We start from the raw sequence: 17,137 nt of genomic DNA, 5'->3' as shown, positions 1-17,137 counted from the left end.
GTCTCCCCTTTATTTCTCTTGCCCAATCAGCAATGAAAACTGCAGGATTTGTTGACACAACTGTTTGGCACTGATAGCAAGGCTTGTTTAGAGTTGAATTTCCTGAAGACTTTGTTTCTCTGTTCTTTTCATAAAAATCTGGTGGGGTTCTGGGCCTTCCCTTCTGCTTTTTAGATCACATTTTATGTACAGTTTAGCTAGGAAAACAATTGAAAGAACCCCTCTTCTAGAGAGTCATGTCTTCTTCAGCAATGGAAGTAACTTCAGAAAAAATTGAGGCGCTTCTTAAATGGCCTGTCAAAGGGAGAGTATGCAGCTCTGCTACCCCCTTGCATTCCTGTAGGCAGAAACACATTAGACAAATTAGAAGGGTAAGAATCAAATATTTGCCTTTCTACTTGTTAATTCTGTTCCATTTTCCATTTGTGTTCTGTTGACTGTGTATCAGAAAAGTCCTGGCATAGGTCCAGCTCAGCCAAGCCGTATGCATTGGCTGTTGACTGGGAATAAATTTGTACAATGGGGAGACAGATTATGAGAAATTACTTCTCTTGCATGAATGACAGTATAGGTGCAGTTAATACTCCGGGGTGTTCGCAGGCCCAAACAGACTAGCGTTCCTCAGGAGACTTGTAGAGAGATACTGAAGGCAAAGATGCTAGTCTCAGTTTAGTGAAATTTTATGTGTATTATGGCTCTGTTTCATGCTTTGCACATGTTATGAAGGTATAGCTTGATCTAATCACTATGCAGGATGTCCCACAAATAAGATGAGAGTGTCCAAAAAGGGCTGGGTTTGTGTGTTCATGGGGAAAAAAAAAAAAAAACAAACAAACAACCACCACTTGCTTTTAGTTCTAACTCTGTGTTGTTGTTAACATGCAGGATTTGGTCATTAGGAGAGGTTAGTCTGCCTCTAGCCAACTGACGTTCAGTGTAAGTCATTCTGTTTGCCAGCATCTTGCGTGTGCTTCTGGCTGTGTTTCTAAGTGGGTGACTGGGTGGACTGACCTGTCTAGAAGAGGAAGACTTTAATTCCCCAGTAAGAGGTGGCTCTACATTAACGACCCAGACTTTCTGTCTGCCAGTAGTCTGCCTGGGATGTGTCTGGTTTTGGATAAATAATGAATGCCTTTAGGGAGAGCATGTGATGGGGAATGTTTGATGCAGCGTAGAGAAGGCTGTAGGATATGTCTGGAGTATGCAAGAGGAATGGATATGCACTGAGGAAAATAGCTAGGTATTCAGCTGCCAGAGAGAAAAGATCATACCAGAACAAGATAAACAGCTTTCTGAGCTCAATCAGCTGCACCACCTGCGCTGGTTGATAATGAAGACTACACATCATCTTCATAAACCACTGCTCCTCAGAAGAACAGAGTATTTACATCCAAGCTGTTCCAAGGAACTTGTTTTGAAGTCTTACTTGCAACAATTGAAACTCCCTCCATGATCCACATTAGAAAACAAAGCATTTGATTTGGGATTGAAGAGAGGCTTCAGTCAAATCAAAACCAAATCTCATCTTTACATTCTTGTTGTTCTGAAAATTAATTAAAAAAACTAATTTGGTTCACCTTGAGACGAATTCCTTGTATAATTAGAACAGAATTAAAGCTATTATTAGAGTACTGTTACTATTCCAACATATTTGCTCCCTCATGGACTAGCAAAAATGAGTTGTTACACGATGCTGCCTGTCACTAGTGGCTGTATAAGAGTGTCTAACTGAAAACTTTTGGTTTGACTGTATGCAATTCGTGGTCACTTTTTCATGCACAGAGGCAATGGGCTTGCAGCAGCTCTGTCAATAACAGTCAGTTGACTTTACCGGGACAGCAGCCTCTGGCTCTGGAAAGGAGGCAGATGTTATAGAGGACAGGAGGAGACACTGGTGTGACGTGACAGGTCTGAGCCATTGTAACACATTAGAGCCTTCTACTGAAGCCCAGTCCTGGCTGCCTTTGAAGATTACCGTGGCATCTCTCAGGTGACGTTACGTCTGTCTTGCTGTAACCACTAGCATGGTCACCTTGCTGCTGTAAATCTGTGATGGGAGCACATCAGGCTTGTGGCCATGAAATAACTACTAAGGCACCTTGCCTCTGCTTCTACAGCTGTTTTCTTTATACAAAGAGGTGCTGCTGTGTCCTGTGCTAAGGAATTCCCTTGGTGCTTCCAGTCAAACGTTCTGAGAAGGCCATAGCCTCATTGTCAGCTCTGAGGAGATGAACTGGTCAGTATTGGGCACAAAATCAAGGTAGGGAATGTTTGCTCCCTGTTTCTTTAAGAGCTGCGATCAGAAGAGCTGTTTGTGGGGAGTCTGCAGACAACACAGAATGTGAAGTCATGGGCTTGCTCATCCAGCAGCACATTGCTGTGCGTGTTTAGTGGTGCACAGCACCCACCCGGTGCTTCATTTCGCAGCAGCGGCACAACCACCCCTTCACTGTTAGCGCCAAAGACTCTGTCTTGACATCTTCCCAAAATGCAGCTACCATGACTGCCAGGAGCAGGGAGGGCCTATTTGCCTATTTGATGAGAAGAAAACGAGTTTATTAGTATAATATGTTACTATATACAGTATAGCATGCTATGATGGAGGAAAACTGTGACTTTTTGTATCTGTGGCGAATTATTGGTATAGAACATGAGCATATTTCAGCTTCAGCCTGCTGATCAGAGGACTCAGCTTGAGGCAATTCCTCTTATCTCTTCTCTGAATTGCTCTGTGATCTCTGCATGCCTGAGATGCTCAGATCCAAGCAAGTGTTGTTACTTGATTTGGCCAAGAGGTGACTTGGAAGATGCAGGTTCAGACCTATCAAGACTGAGCAGACCCTAAAGTCCAGGGCCTCTCATCCTTTCTGGGGTGAGCATGCTGCCCACAGGGATATTGCCCCAAAGATAGGGTTGCACAAACACACAGCCTCTTTGGAGAGAGACTTTTTACAAGGGCATGTAGTGAAAGGACAAGGGGCGATGGATTTAAACCGAAAAAGGGTAGATTTAGATTGGATATGAGAAAAAAAAATTTCACTCTGAGGGTGATGAGGCGCTGGAACAGGTTGCCCAGAGAAGTTGTGGATGCCCCATCCCTGGAAGTGTTCAAGGCCAGGTTGGATGTGGCTTTGGGCAACCTGGTGTAGTGGAGGATTTCCCTGCCCATGTCAGGGGGGTTGGAACTAAATGATCTTTGAGGTCCCTTCCAACCCTAACCATTCTATGATTCTACAGTTTCATGCTTTCCAGTTTCATGCTTTATATACCCCACTGATACTGGTAACAATATGGTCAGTTCTCACTTGCTGAGCTACTGAGGGGACTTGTCTGGCCAAGTTTTTTTGTGCTTTGGGAGTCAATTCACTGTTCTTTGTCAACACAGTTCCGCTCTCTTTCTAAATCTGTGGATGGGTTTCAAAATTTTTGTTTTAAATTGCTTTTCCACTTACAGTGTAAATGGCTGGTAATGCTAACTCTGCTACTATATAGGTATCTCGCACAGACCCGTTTGATGTACCCTGCAGGTGGCAAGCTGAAGACTGCTGTTGTAGGAAAAGTCAGGTCAAACAGACCAATTATTTACTGGGAGGTTTATTTGCCAGTAGCAAAGGATAGATGGTAATTTCAGTATCTAAAACGTAGACCTGTTTCTCAAACTAGATATGGTCTGTCATGGTTTAGGCTACCTGGCAGCTAAACACCACACATCTGCTCACTCACCCTCCCCCACCCCCCAGGAAACAAGGAAGAGAATTAAAGAGGAAAAGGGAAGGAGACTTGTCGCTTGAGATAAGAACAATTTAATAATATCTGAATATATATATGTATAATGATAATAACATATACAAACAAGTGATGCACAATATAATTACTCATCACACAGTGACTAGCGCCTCTCCCGTCCCAGCAAACGATTCCGAAACAAGTAAGTCCCAACACTGCAATCCCGGATGAGCGAGAGACCCGAAAAGAGAGGAGAACAAGCGAGTGAAAGTCCCCAGAAGAGCAAAAGCCCTTCTTTCCAGACAACTTTCATTTATATACTGGGCATGATGTTGCATGGTATGGAATACTTCATTGGCCAATTTAGCCCTTAAACCTAAGTTCTAATCATAAGGAGATGATTGGAGGAGGCCCTTTATCCTGGCCATGCTCCCCACCAGCCTGTTGTGCTCTTGCATACTGGCAGGAACACAACAAGCTGAAAAGTCATTCATGTCTCAGTGCCAACTATAAACACCACTGCGTTATCAGCATTCTTCTCATAGTGAATCCCAGACTAAAATCAAAACACAGAGCTCTTCTAGCTGCTAAAAAGAAAAGCTAACTCTCTCCCAGCCAAAACCAGGACATATCCCAAATCCTCTGCTTAAAAGTTCAGGTCTATAATTAGTTTGTTCTACCAGAATGTATTTGCCTCTTGAGTTGTCTTGTCAATTGTTCTGAAAAACTGGACAAGATTTCACTGTTAAGTTCAATGATGAAACAATAGTAGTTTTTATTTAAAGAATCTTTTTTCCCTTCCATTTGCTGGGCTCTCTATTTGATGCAGTTTTAAAGTACTGTATTTTTGTTTTGACAGATGAAAACATTGACAGGACAAAGGAATTTGGAAATGTACCTTAACATCATTAAGAAAAATTAGAAGGATTTGAAAAATACACATGGCTTAAAGTGTTTCTTTACTGAAGTTACTTACCTGATAAAAGATTTTGGATGTTTTATCAATTAGCAACTAATCATGATACAAGTGGTATGTAAGCTCTCTCTCTTTTTTCCTTTTTTTTTTTCCTCCTTCCTCTCCCCTTAGGCAGGAAGATCCACTGAGACCTTTTTTGCTGCATCCATGCTTGAGGAGCTCTGATGAAGAAGTAAGATTCCTGCAAAAATGTTCTCAAATTCTGGTGTATTGTCTCCTGCCCTCAAAGGATGTCCAGTCTGTCAGCTTGCGCATAGTCCTTGCAGAAGTACTTGCGACAAAAGGTAGATCAAAGATCAGAGATGATTAACTATTTGCACCTGTAGAATATTAGTAATTGCAGACTTCATTATGTGTAAGTCTTGATGCTCTGCTTTTAAATTCTGAAATGTAGTTTCTGTAATAACCAGTAAAACACTTTATATTCTCAAAATCAAGCATATACTTCTCTGACTCTCCTGACTTGATGCCAAGCTGTTGAGCACCTTTCAGGATAAACCACAATTTTTCCATTCCATTCTTCTATTTTTTCACAGAGAAACACTTTTGCAGTCTTCCATGGCATCATTTTTAGTGATTATATGAATAATTCTGGCCTTCTATATTTCATTCTGTTACATAGAATCCATAGACTTAGGAATATGATTATAATTGAATCATGATACCAGATTTAATTAATTTTTTTAGACTTTGATTTATCGAATGTGGTTTTTTTTATCTGAGGGGTTTTCTGTTTTTTATCAGTTACACTTAAATCTGATTATAAATGTGCTAGTCATTTTTTATGTCACTGAAGTCAAATTCAGAAATGAAGTCTCAAGTCTATTATGCGATTCAGTTTACTTTTAATTTTCATTTTTAGTGGCTGTAATGTCATAGCCTTCAAGGCACACAGCAGAAAGAATAAAAACACTTGGAATTTTCCAAATAGAGCTCAGCTTTGTCAATGTATGTCAATTGGTGTAACAGAATAAACAAACAATTTTATCAAGAAGGTACATACAGTCTCAAATGTATCGTGTAGTCCAGAAGACTGGTTTTGGATTTTTATCAGCTTGCATATTTATTTTTGCCTTTTATCTGCAATTTTCTTTTGAAGGACAGCAGTTATTCTTCAGCATAAGGATTTTGTTTTAAAATATTTTTCCTCTCCAGTACTGAAACCAGTGGTGGAACTGCTGAGTGATCCAGATTATATTAACCGAATGCTACTCAGCCAGCTGGAGTACAGAGAACAGATGAATGAGCATCAGAAGAAAGACTACACATATGCTCCTTCCTATGAGGAGTTCATCAAGCTCATTAACAGCAGCTCCGATGTTGAGTTCCTGAAACAACTGAGGTATTTAATGTTTCACTGTAGCTCATTCAAAACTAAACGTGCTTCTTTCGCAAGCCCATTACTGAGATTTGAATGAATTGTGATGTCTTCTTTTTAAATTCAATTTTAGATTTCTTTTGCTGAAGCAGAGACAGTAAGCACGATAAGCCACGGCATTTGTTAAATTCTAATGTAGTCAGCTTTTTAGTTTGGTGGCAGAAAATGTTAAAATATTCCACTTAGTAGTATACTAGAGATGACTGTACTCTTGAAGGGCATACCAGCCCTTTCTTTACAGCTTGCCTCTGTGGAGTTAGATTAAATAATATGTTGAATTTCCACTAGTGTGTCGTTACCTCCTCATTATCTTTCTAAAGTATGTCTGACCATGGTGGTCTGGTGACTGAACTGTAGTGACACTATGGACACTGGGCATTCAGAGCAGCTTGCTGTGATTCTGTGACATGGAAGGGGGTTTGAGTTCCAGCACATTTTACTGCTGGACCAAAGGTTCTCCTGGACTGTTGCAGGCAGGCGTTTTCCAATTGCATCCTTCTTAAAAATGTTAATGAACTTTGAAGAATTCCTTAAAGACCAAAAAAACCCCACCGAGCTCCTACGTATCGTGAGTTTGTTTGATGTTTCTATTTGCTAATGCAAATAGCACCTGCTCACTTCCCTACTAATTCCACCCCCCAAAAAAAATCTCGTATCTTTTCCTTCCATTTTTCATCATAACATGAGATACTGCTTGCATCTGAAGCTACTCACCCAAGTACAAGATGTTTGTGCTTGCCTTATCTTCATAGCTGAGCCTGTTTCTCCTCTGATTTAAGTGAAAGGGTGAGGAACAAGTGACTGGGAAACAGGGAACAGAGATACTACTGTTGTAGGATGTCCCTAGATGTTCTTGAGTTGGTTTTGTTGAGCACTCCAAAGCTTTGGAGGGCTGTTGAGGCCATTTCCAGAGTGTTTGTCCTAACCTGTTTCCACCAACCAGAACTGGTGTTTTTTACTCTTCCCTGGCTCCCTTCAATTGCTGGTGCAGGTCAGCTTTCTCTCTTCCTAAATGGCTGCAACAAAATTGAAAAACAGAAGCACATGGATCCCATTTGGTGCACTCTGTGTCATCTTTTGTGACCCAGACCTTCTATTAGACTTGCCTTAATGAGGCCAAGTGATGGTTTACTGAGATGGAGTATGTGGGCTGCATAAATAACATCTTACTCTCTCTTGTTCTTTGGTTCTGAAACCACTTGCATTTCTGAGATAGGAAAATAGATTTAGGTGATGGTGAAATAGTTTTGTTGCTTGGCTACTTATTGTTCATGTGCTATAAAATTTGCTCTTTACTCTGGCCCAGTGTGCCTTTCCTGAGAGCAGAAATTAGTCTCTATTGGACTCTGTCTAAAGCCTAATTGACATCATGTTTATTAGCATAATCACGCTAATGGATGTGCTTGTTTCAAAAGAAACCCAACTCTTCTGTTGTTGTTGTTCAGGCACATTAATGCTCAATGTGTGCTCTTTTTAGCTGATAGGTCACTTTAAATTGTGTTCTTTAATACCAGATAGCAAATTTGCTTTATGAATAATGCACTTTAGGCTGCTCTTAGGTTTTTCCTTTCCAGCCTGTGGAGTCCAACTATCATCATCTTAAAATGTGTTCCTCTACACCCTATGAAACGTTGATCAGTCTGAGCTGTTCACTATTTGAATGGAAAATGCCTGAGAAAATGTATCTTCTTTTTGAAGAGAAATAACATTTGATTTTGGAGGCAACATTCTTCCTTCCTCTCTTTGTATAGAGCCAGTCTCTGGGAAGGTGGTTAAAGAGTGTTCCCCTGTGGGAGGAAGACTTCCTGTTCTCTTTGTTCTCCAGCACTGTGGTAGCACCTGCAGAGAGATAGGCCAACCTGTAGTCATCTCAAAGTTATGTAGTAAATTTTGCAAAGCTCTCATGATTTACCAGTGAAAGTTCACAGATTTATGTAAAGAAAACTGAACAGTGGTCCCTACATGCATTTAAAAAAAAAAAGTGATATTTTAGAAATCTGTCAGACTAAATGAAGTTTCAGGTTGTAATTCACAACGGTGAACCACAGGAAAAATCTATAAAGAAGAAATTACAGAGGAAGACACAAATCAGCCGTTGTGCAGTTATCACTGAGCAATGCGGTTACAGTCTATTGGAGTGACAGGAGCAGGGAGAAAGCTTCCAGTTATTTTCCTACAACAAACAAGTTCCTGGCATGTTGTACTTAAACAGGTTTCCCAGTTAGATGCTATTCTGGGTAACAATATTCTGGTCATCAAAAATTTCTTTTCTTGGTTTTATTTGGAAATCATTTTTCAGTGCCTATTCTAAGCCAGTGCACGGCATTCATGAACTGTAAGCCTCCTCTTATTACTCCTAATGTTGCCATGTAACATCTTGGTAAAGAACAGCTATAAGTAGTAACAATTTTCTGTGTAGGCTTAACTTTGAGGGAAATTTATCCCAAGGCATTACAGTTGCTGGGAAACTCAATATTTTTTTGAAACATCCCTGCCGTGCTTTATCTGGGGCATCTGTCGATGCCCCATCTCTGGCAGTGTTCAAGGCCAGGTTGGATGAGGCTTTGGGCAACCTGGTGTAGTGGAGGGTTTCCCTGCCCGTGGCAGGGGGGTTGGAACTAGATGATCTTTGAGGTCCCTTCCAACTCTAACCATTCTATGATTCTATCTTTGGGAAGTTAAATACTATCTGTTTACTAAAATAAACGTAAAATTTCAATGAAGAAATGCTCAATGAAGGAGGCCATAAGGCATTGATTAACATTTCCTCAGACTCTGGACTCACCATAGTCAAGAAAACATGGACTGCTGGGTGCTCCTTGATGTGTGCACGTGACATTACCAGAGAGACGTCCCATAGGCAGCCTTCTGGACTGACTTCATGAACAGAGTTTAGCAAAACTTTCTTGTGATTAGAACCAGGTATTTGTTATGGGTTAAGTAGGAAAAAATACCTAGCTGGATCAGTGGAAACCCGTGAGTGAAGGGTGTTTGTTGCTCTTGGCTGGGAAATCAGAAAAGAGGGTGAGGCTGTGTGTGGTGGATCTCCTTGTAAGCAAGCCTACCAGCTCTCTGCCTTGCAAATAGCTCAGCTTGAAAGGCTAGTAATGGTACTAGGGTTTTCTAAATCTTTTTTATCTCTTGGCTTAGAAGAAATACTGCATTGATTTTTCTGCATTGCTTTTATGGATTTTATTTTTAGAACTTATTTAAATGATGGAGGAACTACTTAATAATTTTGGAGATACTTTTAAATTCACGGTTCATTAATATCTATAATGGGCCTCTAACATTTGGTCACTTTATCTCTTAGCAGAATTTCTCTATTGTGTTTGTGGAAACATCTCTTTCATATTCATAAGGGACATTTGAGGAGCTGATGTTTATTTTCATAAAAAGTCATTTACTCATTTCTGAGAAGCTATTTTGTCCCTTTCCCTGTCCCTTTCCCTTGCACTCTCTCGCCCCATACCTTTGCTTTCTAAAACTTTAGATTTGTTTGAGGGGAAAAAACCCAACAAACCAACAAAGCTTCCAGAGAAGAGGACTACTGTTTCGTTATCTATGAACATCCTTTAAAGTCACTCTTTATAATATTTACCTTTATTGGTTGTCATGAAGGGAGGCAGAGTTTTATTCCTGTTTTATCAAGTCTTCACAGAATGCATTGTCCCTAATTTTTTCAAGAAGAAGAAGTTGTACAGTGAAATTTCACCTTCTTTTCCCCTTAGATTTAAGTTAGCATGGATAAATTCGAAGTCTGCTGCAAGTAAGGAAGAAAAGATGAGTTCTTCCACATCAAATGTGAAACAAATATACTTGCTCTGTCAGAAGAAGACTAGAGATAAAAGACATGATGAGTTAAAAACATAGCTGAGAATAAATAATGATAAGGAAATAAACTGTTGTATAGTTTTCATTCTGCTTTCAAGATCAGCACTACGTTTATTCTGTTATTTATTAGTATAGCAGCAAAAGGTCACTACACAATTTATGATAAGAAAGACCATTATTGCTGGGTCTGTGTCATCTTTTAGTTAAGAAATGAAGAAAAGGGGTGAATATAACAAAGAATAGGGAAGAGATAATAGTGGGAAGTAGACGTAATGTGGATGTGAGCTGGGAAGGTAGAGGTAATGTGGATGTGAGCCCATAAAGTTGATGAAAGAAGTGCACGTGGAAGAAGGGGAATGTATTTCAAGGATCACAGACTTTCTTAAACAGAGAATAAGTAGTCATGGAAGTAGCAGACTTTCTAGACATCTTCAGCCTTCATCTAGGAGATAACTTGATGGATGAGGTTAGGGAGCTTCTACAGGAATGAGTTAAATTCACTTGAATACTTGCTTAATTACCAATATTAATAGCTGCCAAACTAAGTGCACTGAGAGGAATTTGAGAGTTTGTTATGACCAGAACTTTGATGTTTATGAAAGATTTAACTGGCAATTTTTTTTGCTGAGTGCATGGAGTCTGTTAGTTACGAGATTGGTTTTACTTAAAATTCAGATTACTAACTGCATTAGCTGTCGTCCATTATGTGTAGTATAGTTTTAGGTGATAAACAAGTTTTAATTATTCCTGGGCTGTAGTACTTTAGTGTTTTACTTATTTTAGTGTAATATTTTTTTCCTTCTCCTAAGTTACAGTATGCTCCATACGTGTATTGAGTGCATTAGCTAGAAGAACCTTACAGACAACTCTTGCTTTTGAACTGAATTCCTGTCCTAGTTTCCTGCAGAAATATTTAATGTTAAGAGCATGACTTTACATAGTGTTTTCTGAGTATTATTAACTTGCTGTGCAGTGCCAGCATTTGAGAGAAGGGGGCAGTGTTATTGTTAGTTGAATGTTTTTTTCCTTTTATTTCAAGATAAACTTTTTTCCCTACTCTGCTCCATATGCATGCTGCTCTTTAGGTTGCAGACACACTGACAAATGACCCTCTTTGCAGGTGAGGAGAAGGTGGAAGTGTTTTGGGTTTTATCAGTTCTTAAGTGTACTGTATGAAGAACACATTGTGAAAAATTAATACCATGTTTTCTCTTCTCCCTCTTCACCCTTATCCCCTACTGTTTTTAAAACTAGGTATCAGATTGTAGTGGAAATAGTTCAGGCAACTACAATCAGCAATATTCCCCAAGTGAAGAGGCAGAAAGGTAAGATTCCATTTTGTTAAGTCACATCTGTTGTTTTCATTTTGAAAAGCTGTTTGAACTCCCGACATACATATGCAATCAGTATGTGTGGGATTTTTAGACAGATTTTAGGAATGCGATGCCTTCAGTATTTCGGTTCTGTTTCATTTGTCTGATTCTTCCAAAAACTCCCATGGTGTGATTATTCCCCGCTCCCCATCTTCGTCTAAGCTGATGGATCATGAGAAAGGTCATATCTATGATGCATTTATTTTCAGAACTTGCTGCAACTAGGATTTTTGGCATTAAAAATTCGTATGCTGAAAATCTTGCTTCCTCTTTCCTTTTCATACGATCTGTTCTTCAAAGTCTTAGTCTCTTCTGCTTTCAAAATACAGAAGAAGGAATGATACAGCATAATTGTCAGTCAGACTTTATTTTGACTCTTCATTGCATTATGTTGTTGCATTGCAATACAGAGTGCTCTTAAATCATTCTGCAGTGTTTTGGCAACATCTGCCTTTTAAAATGCACATGCATCTTACATTTGTACTTACATTTATTACATATACACTGCTCTTTATGGTTCTGAAAATGTACCAAAACCATGGTATATCTTCAGGACGTTGTATCGATGGTGAAATTACAGACCAAATTTTTGCTTGGACTGATATACTTAAGGTATATCTAAGCATAATAAAAAACAATTGACAATATTAATTTGTTTGTAAACAAAGAAATCTAGAAGATCTTACTTTTAGGTTCTCATGCAATCTCTGGCAGGTTGAAAAAAAATATTCTAGCTGCTTATATCACAAAGGAAAGCTTTTAAAAGGGATTCAAGTGTAAGGAAAAATGCAGAAACAGAAAATAAACATGGTGAGGTGGGGAATATCTTTGGTCAGTCTGAAGAGTTTGGAGTCCATGCTCAGTTTTCTGAAAGTATAAGGTTGTCAACACTGATACACCTTTTCTTTAAATCTAAAATAGAGCTAGATGTGCATTCCTATAGGATAAATTGCTTGTGTCAAACCAAGGCAAAAGGAAAAGTAGGCTTTGTTTTTTGCTGAAGTATACATTACAGGAAGAGATATTAGTATTTCTCAGATGAAAGTTAATTTAATGGAAAATGTGTTTCATAAAGTAATAAAATGGTAACAGGGAAGTTAACTCCGAGTACATTACGAAAAATCAATCTCTCTAAGCCTGTATTTCCATTTGTGCTGCCATTGGTCTTTGTTGTGACAAGGATTGATTTGGGGAATGTTTTTATACAGTTTAGGTTCCTACGATTAATTACTGTCTCTCCTCTGTCTCACTTGAGTTTATCTAGTTAACTATCCACTGTTCTAAACCCTGAACAGAAGGTGTTTTTCTGAAGCTACAAGTTCCTGATACTGCAGAGTAGATATAAAAAGGTTATTGCTATTTATTCTGCCAAAGCAGATCTGGTTCCACTTACTCTGTGCTGAATTTGGTTCTGCATTTTTATGGGCTCTTGACTTTTACCTGTATTAAAAAAATTCAGGCAAATTCTACTAGCTGGAGCACTGAAGTTTTGTGTTAATGTATTTGACATTCATTATTAGTTTAGTTCTATGGCAACGTTGTATGCCAGTTAGGAGTTGATTACCACTGCTGGCCATATTGGCCAGTGGAGCTATTGTGGCTAAGCCTTTTATTTATTAAATAGCCAATGGTTATTTACATTGTGCCACAAGAAAAAGGTGTCATTTTTTGCTTGATGTGTGGAACGGTATGTCCAGCAAAGGCATACAATACAATCTTATTATATATAGTTTACACAAACTTAAGGCAGATTTCTAATCTGTTTGAGTTATTCTGCTAGGGTTTTCATCTACCAAAAATTTTCAGGCTCAGTCTATGTACTGTTAACTTTAAGAGGGCTATCAAAACTGTAGAGGGTTAAAATCTAATTCTGAAGGCTTTTTTGTGTCTTGTTTTTCCTGAAGTAGGTGGAAACATTTTTCCTGATGTGGGAATGATTTAACATGTTCGTGAATTTTAGGAAGAAAAGTTTAAAGAAAAAAGCTGTGCTACCTTCCTTAGAACGAAAGAAAGCCAACAAAAACCCCAGCACAGCTCACTGCTGATACAAAGATTGTTGAACTCTTGTAGAACAGACCACCACATTACTGGTGTCACCTTTTCATGTTTCCCTTTCTGGGTGCCACAGCGTACTTTTGCCCCTGCAACAACTGGGTTTCATGGTGAATAACTAAATGTGAGCTTTTTAGGAAGTACGGAAAATGGAAAGTATGTTTGCACAATCTATCTTTTTCTTTTTAATCTGGTCCCCTAATACCTGCTGCATACCTGTAATAATGTGTGTGAGCGTGGGTGTTCGATGCATATGACAGTCTCCTCTTTCCTGGTAGTAAATGAGCTCTTGCCTTTTGTGTCAGGGGCATCTCTTAGCTTTGATTCCAGCCTGGTGAGAGAGTGTCTTACTGGTAGCTATTTCCTTCTTCCTATGGCAAAGTTGAGTCCTGAAAATGTAACTCCTTCTTTACTGCCTGGATGTTCAGCTAGAGCAGCTGAACTTCGGCTGGCCAGCAGTCTGTCAAGTCTGGTATTTGCTGTCAGACTGTAAGAGCAGAGCAAGTGTAGGATAATATGTAGATGGATGTAGTCTCAGCCTCCATCAGTTTGAGTCATGGGAGCTTCCCGAGGCATTGTTTTCAGTAGGAAAAGGTACAGCAACAAATGTGAGGAGCACTTAGTGTGGTAGGAGTGGCCAATACTCTGCAGCAGTGAGTGCTTAGCTACTGTCTAAGCAAAGTAAGTGTTGTGCAAGTGCATGACTAGCAATAAAGATGCCTGAGCAAGATTGTGTACCTTTGCTATTGGTTGAGGAGACATAGTAAAGTCTCTAAAACTGGCTGAAAAGATTTAGTTTATAAAAAGATTAGGTGTCTGTTATTAAAGGACGAGTAGCCTGAGGACCGGGTTTCAGACCGATGACTTCTCATGTGAGCTGCAGTTGCCTGACTTCTTTTACTATTTTGTCTGGTGATAGCGAAGTATGCGTTTGATGCAGGTGCCCAGAGGGGTTGGAGAGGAAGGCTTGTCCCTCAGCAAGGACAGGGCTCTTTACGCTTAATTTAACTACTGTTGGTGCCACCTATTGGCAAAATATTTAGCTGTTAGAGCCCTCTAATAAAAGCAGAAAGTACTTTAAAGTACTTCTAAACATCATTGCATTAAACCCTCTGTAGTAAAAAATGGCATGTTATAGGGTCTTTTTTCTTTTCAGATTTCTGTCACTTGAGTCTTCTGGCATGTGAGCATAGGAGAGCAAAGGAAAACGTACAAAAGCATCTGATTCATGTTAAGCAGTAAGTTTTGCATTTGACTCCCTGGGAGAGTCAAATGTCCTAAAAGGTTGAGATGCAAAATAATTGGAGTGCTTCACCATATGATGCCTGTTGTGGGTGGATGCTATAATGTCTGTGGCTGGGAGAATTGCTTCTGGTCATTGCTAAAGCTGAATAAGAAACCTAAAGAAATGTTAGTGTTTTCAGAGGTGTTGATGGTTTATTTTTGGAGTGGTACAGGCCGCTGTAAATAGAAGCTGTTATCTTGCATGCTGACACTATGCTACTTCCTTCATTTACACTTGCACAGAACTGCTGATTCTGGTGTGTATGTGCATCTGTGTTACTTCTCCAAACCGTGTCCTCCTATGTATCCTCTTCCAAAGTAGTCAAGGTCACTCCAGCAGTGGGTGTAGGAGGTGACTTGGGTTTGGTTGGTTTTTTGTGGCGGTTTTTTTTTTTCAGCTTTGTTTTTTCTTCCTGTCAATATTTTTGGACTGTGCTCTTCTCTACAGTCACATGTGCTCTGGTTGGAAGAATCATATCTTTCTACATCTTTAACTGTAAAACTCTCTCATCTTGTCTTTTGATAAGGACTCCTTGGAACTATTGAATCAAATTTGAGCTAAATTTTAGGTATTTTAGGGTTTTTTTACAAAATCTATGTCTTAAAGATTTTGAAGGACAAGAAGTGCTTATCTGAAAATGTTTACTGTGTTTTGATCTAGTAAAGTAGTTTGTAAGAGGATAAATATGCAGATCAGGCATTGTAGCATGAGTGAGAGAGGACCTGAATTTCTCAAAGCAAGAGTAGATCCTAATTTTCCTAAAGAGAAAGCTTCAAAAAACAGTAATGATGTAACAACGAAAGTAAGTTGCTATAATAATTTGATGTTTGCTGTAATGTGAATAAGAAACTGTTTAAACACACTAGTTCTAATTTTAACAGACACGGTTTGTTTCTTCTCCTACTGATATTATGTTACAGGATCCTACAAGAATTTTAGCAAGGATCACTTTTTGCTAGCTGCTATTTAAAACAAAACCAAAAATCCATGAAGGCATGTACCTTGTCTTAGGATAAAACAGAGCAAATCTCTCAACAGATTTTTTTTTTTTAGTATTATTTTTTATTTTTCCCCAACACTCTAAAGGGATTTGTTTGATTTACCTTCTGATTTTCTGTGCCTTCTACCTTACACGTGACTTCACACTATGGCCAGAAACCACCCTCGAGTGATGGGATGGAACTGTTTTTCAGACACCACATTGTAATCAGCCAGAGGGCATCCCTGTTGAGAAAACTGCTCCTTTTCAAGCAGGGATTGCAAGACAGATCGAATAAGCAGCCATTTCTGTATGAAGAGATCCTCTGTGTTGCAGTAGAAGATTTCTCCTGCTGAGCATCTCGATATTTACTTTTGTAAGTGGAGCTGATGACTGGTACAGAAACAGAACTGTCTGTGAGCAGGCTTTTTAGGTACTGTGGTTCTGAAAGAGGCTTGAATGTTCGGCTCTAAAAAGGGAGTTTTCTTTTAGAAACTGGGGCTCTAAGCTAGCTGGAGTGTGTGGGTTTTGTCAAGATAATAACGTAGGGTGAAGTAAATTGGATACTTCTGCATTCCAGCGCATTACAGATGCCACCTAACTTAATTATGACAAAACTATATTATGATTCCTCCCCCTCCATCCTCCACACAGGGATAAACATGCATACACAGTTACTTTTGCGTAGCTTCTTGGCAAGGCTTGAAGAGCTACTGTTGCGCTGGCACACTGTGCTCAAGCAGTAGGTGTAGAGGGAATCCATGTGGATGAAGGTGGTGAAGGTTACTGTGACTCCGATCGTGGTTTTGTTTTGAATTGTGCTCATTTGTCTCATTTGTTTTGAATTGTGATTTTTTTTTTTTTTTTCAAATCAGCTCCATAGAGGAGGGTTGCCTTGCTCCCCCTGAGATTGTTTGTGTGCTAGTGATGCGTCTTGTCCACGGTTGGTTTGGAGAGATGCCCATCAGTGAAAGAAGGGAAGAGGCTGACTGGTTAGACAGAAGTGGCCAAGGGGTATGTGGAGACTCACAGACAGAGGCTTTATGTGGTGGATGTTATTCTGTTGCATAGTACATGCATACTCCTATGCTCAAATTTACCTTACTGCCACTTAGCTTTTTGTTGTGCTCAGCTGTGGCTGTGAAAGGGGAGGCTATGTTGCACCATGTATCGCTAATGATCAGTGCCTAAATTCTCCATGATCTCCCTTTAAGTCCTTTCCCCCAGATCTGTTGCCTGAAGTGTTTGGGATATAGTGCTTTTTTCACTCATTCTGTTGTCTGACCACAGAGCTGGTTTTCCCTTTGCTTGTAGCAAGGGCAGTGGAACTGTGTGTACTGTTCTTCTCAGTCTAGCCTGCTCTTGCAGAATTGAACAAATACTTTTCCAGGCCTACGTGGGCTTTGAAAATGTGTAATTTCACAGTTTCTGAGAGTTCAAAGAGGTCTGTAATGATTGGTAAATTATATATAAAAGGTTACAGTTACTATTCATGTGAAAATGTTAACTTGGTGTTTGCTACTTAAATACTTCA

At 39.4% G+C, this 17,137-nt stretch overlaps 1 protein-coding gene across 1 annotated transcript in view; it reads left to right on the top strand.

Moving 5' to 3' along the window:
* Nucleotides 1-17,137, top strand: part of SNX25 (sorting nexin 25) — an 87,818-nt gene that overhangs the window by 30,634 nt on the left and 40,047 nt on the right. Inside the window, exons 4-6 of the mRNA XM_086611760.1 lie at nucleotides 4,814-4,986; nucleotides 5,858-6,044; nucleotides 11,169-11,239. Of these exons, the coding sequence (XP_086467886.1) occupies nucleotides 4,814-4,986; nucleotides 5,858-6,044; nucleotides 11,169-11,239 (431 nt within the window). The remainder of the gene's footprint in view (nucleotides 1-4,813; nucleotides 4,987-5,857; nucleotides 6,045-11,168; nucleotides 11,240-17,137) is intronic.

This window comes from Tauraco erythrolophus, chromosome 5 (assembly GCF_009769465.1).
Source record: "Tauraco erythrolophus isolate bTauEry1 chromosome 5, bTauEry1.pri, whole genome shotgun sequence".
Classification (NCBI taxonomy): Eukaryota; Metazoa; Chordata; class Aves; order Musophagiformes; family Musophagidae; genus Tauraco; species Tauraco erythrolophus.
This window is presented reverse-complemented; position numbering and strand designations above follow the sequence as displayed.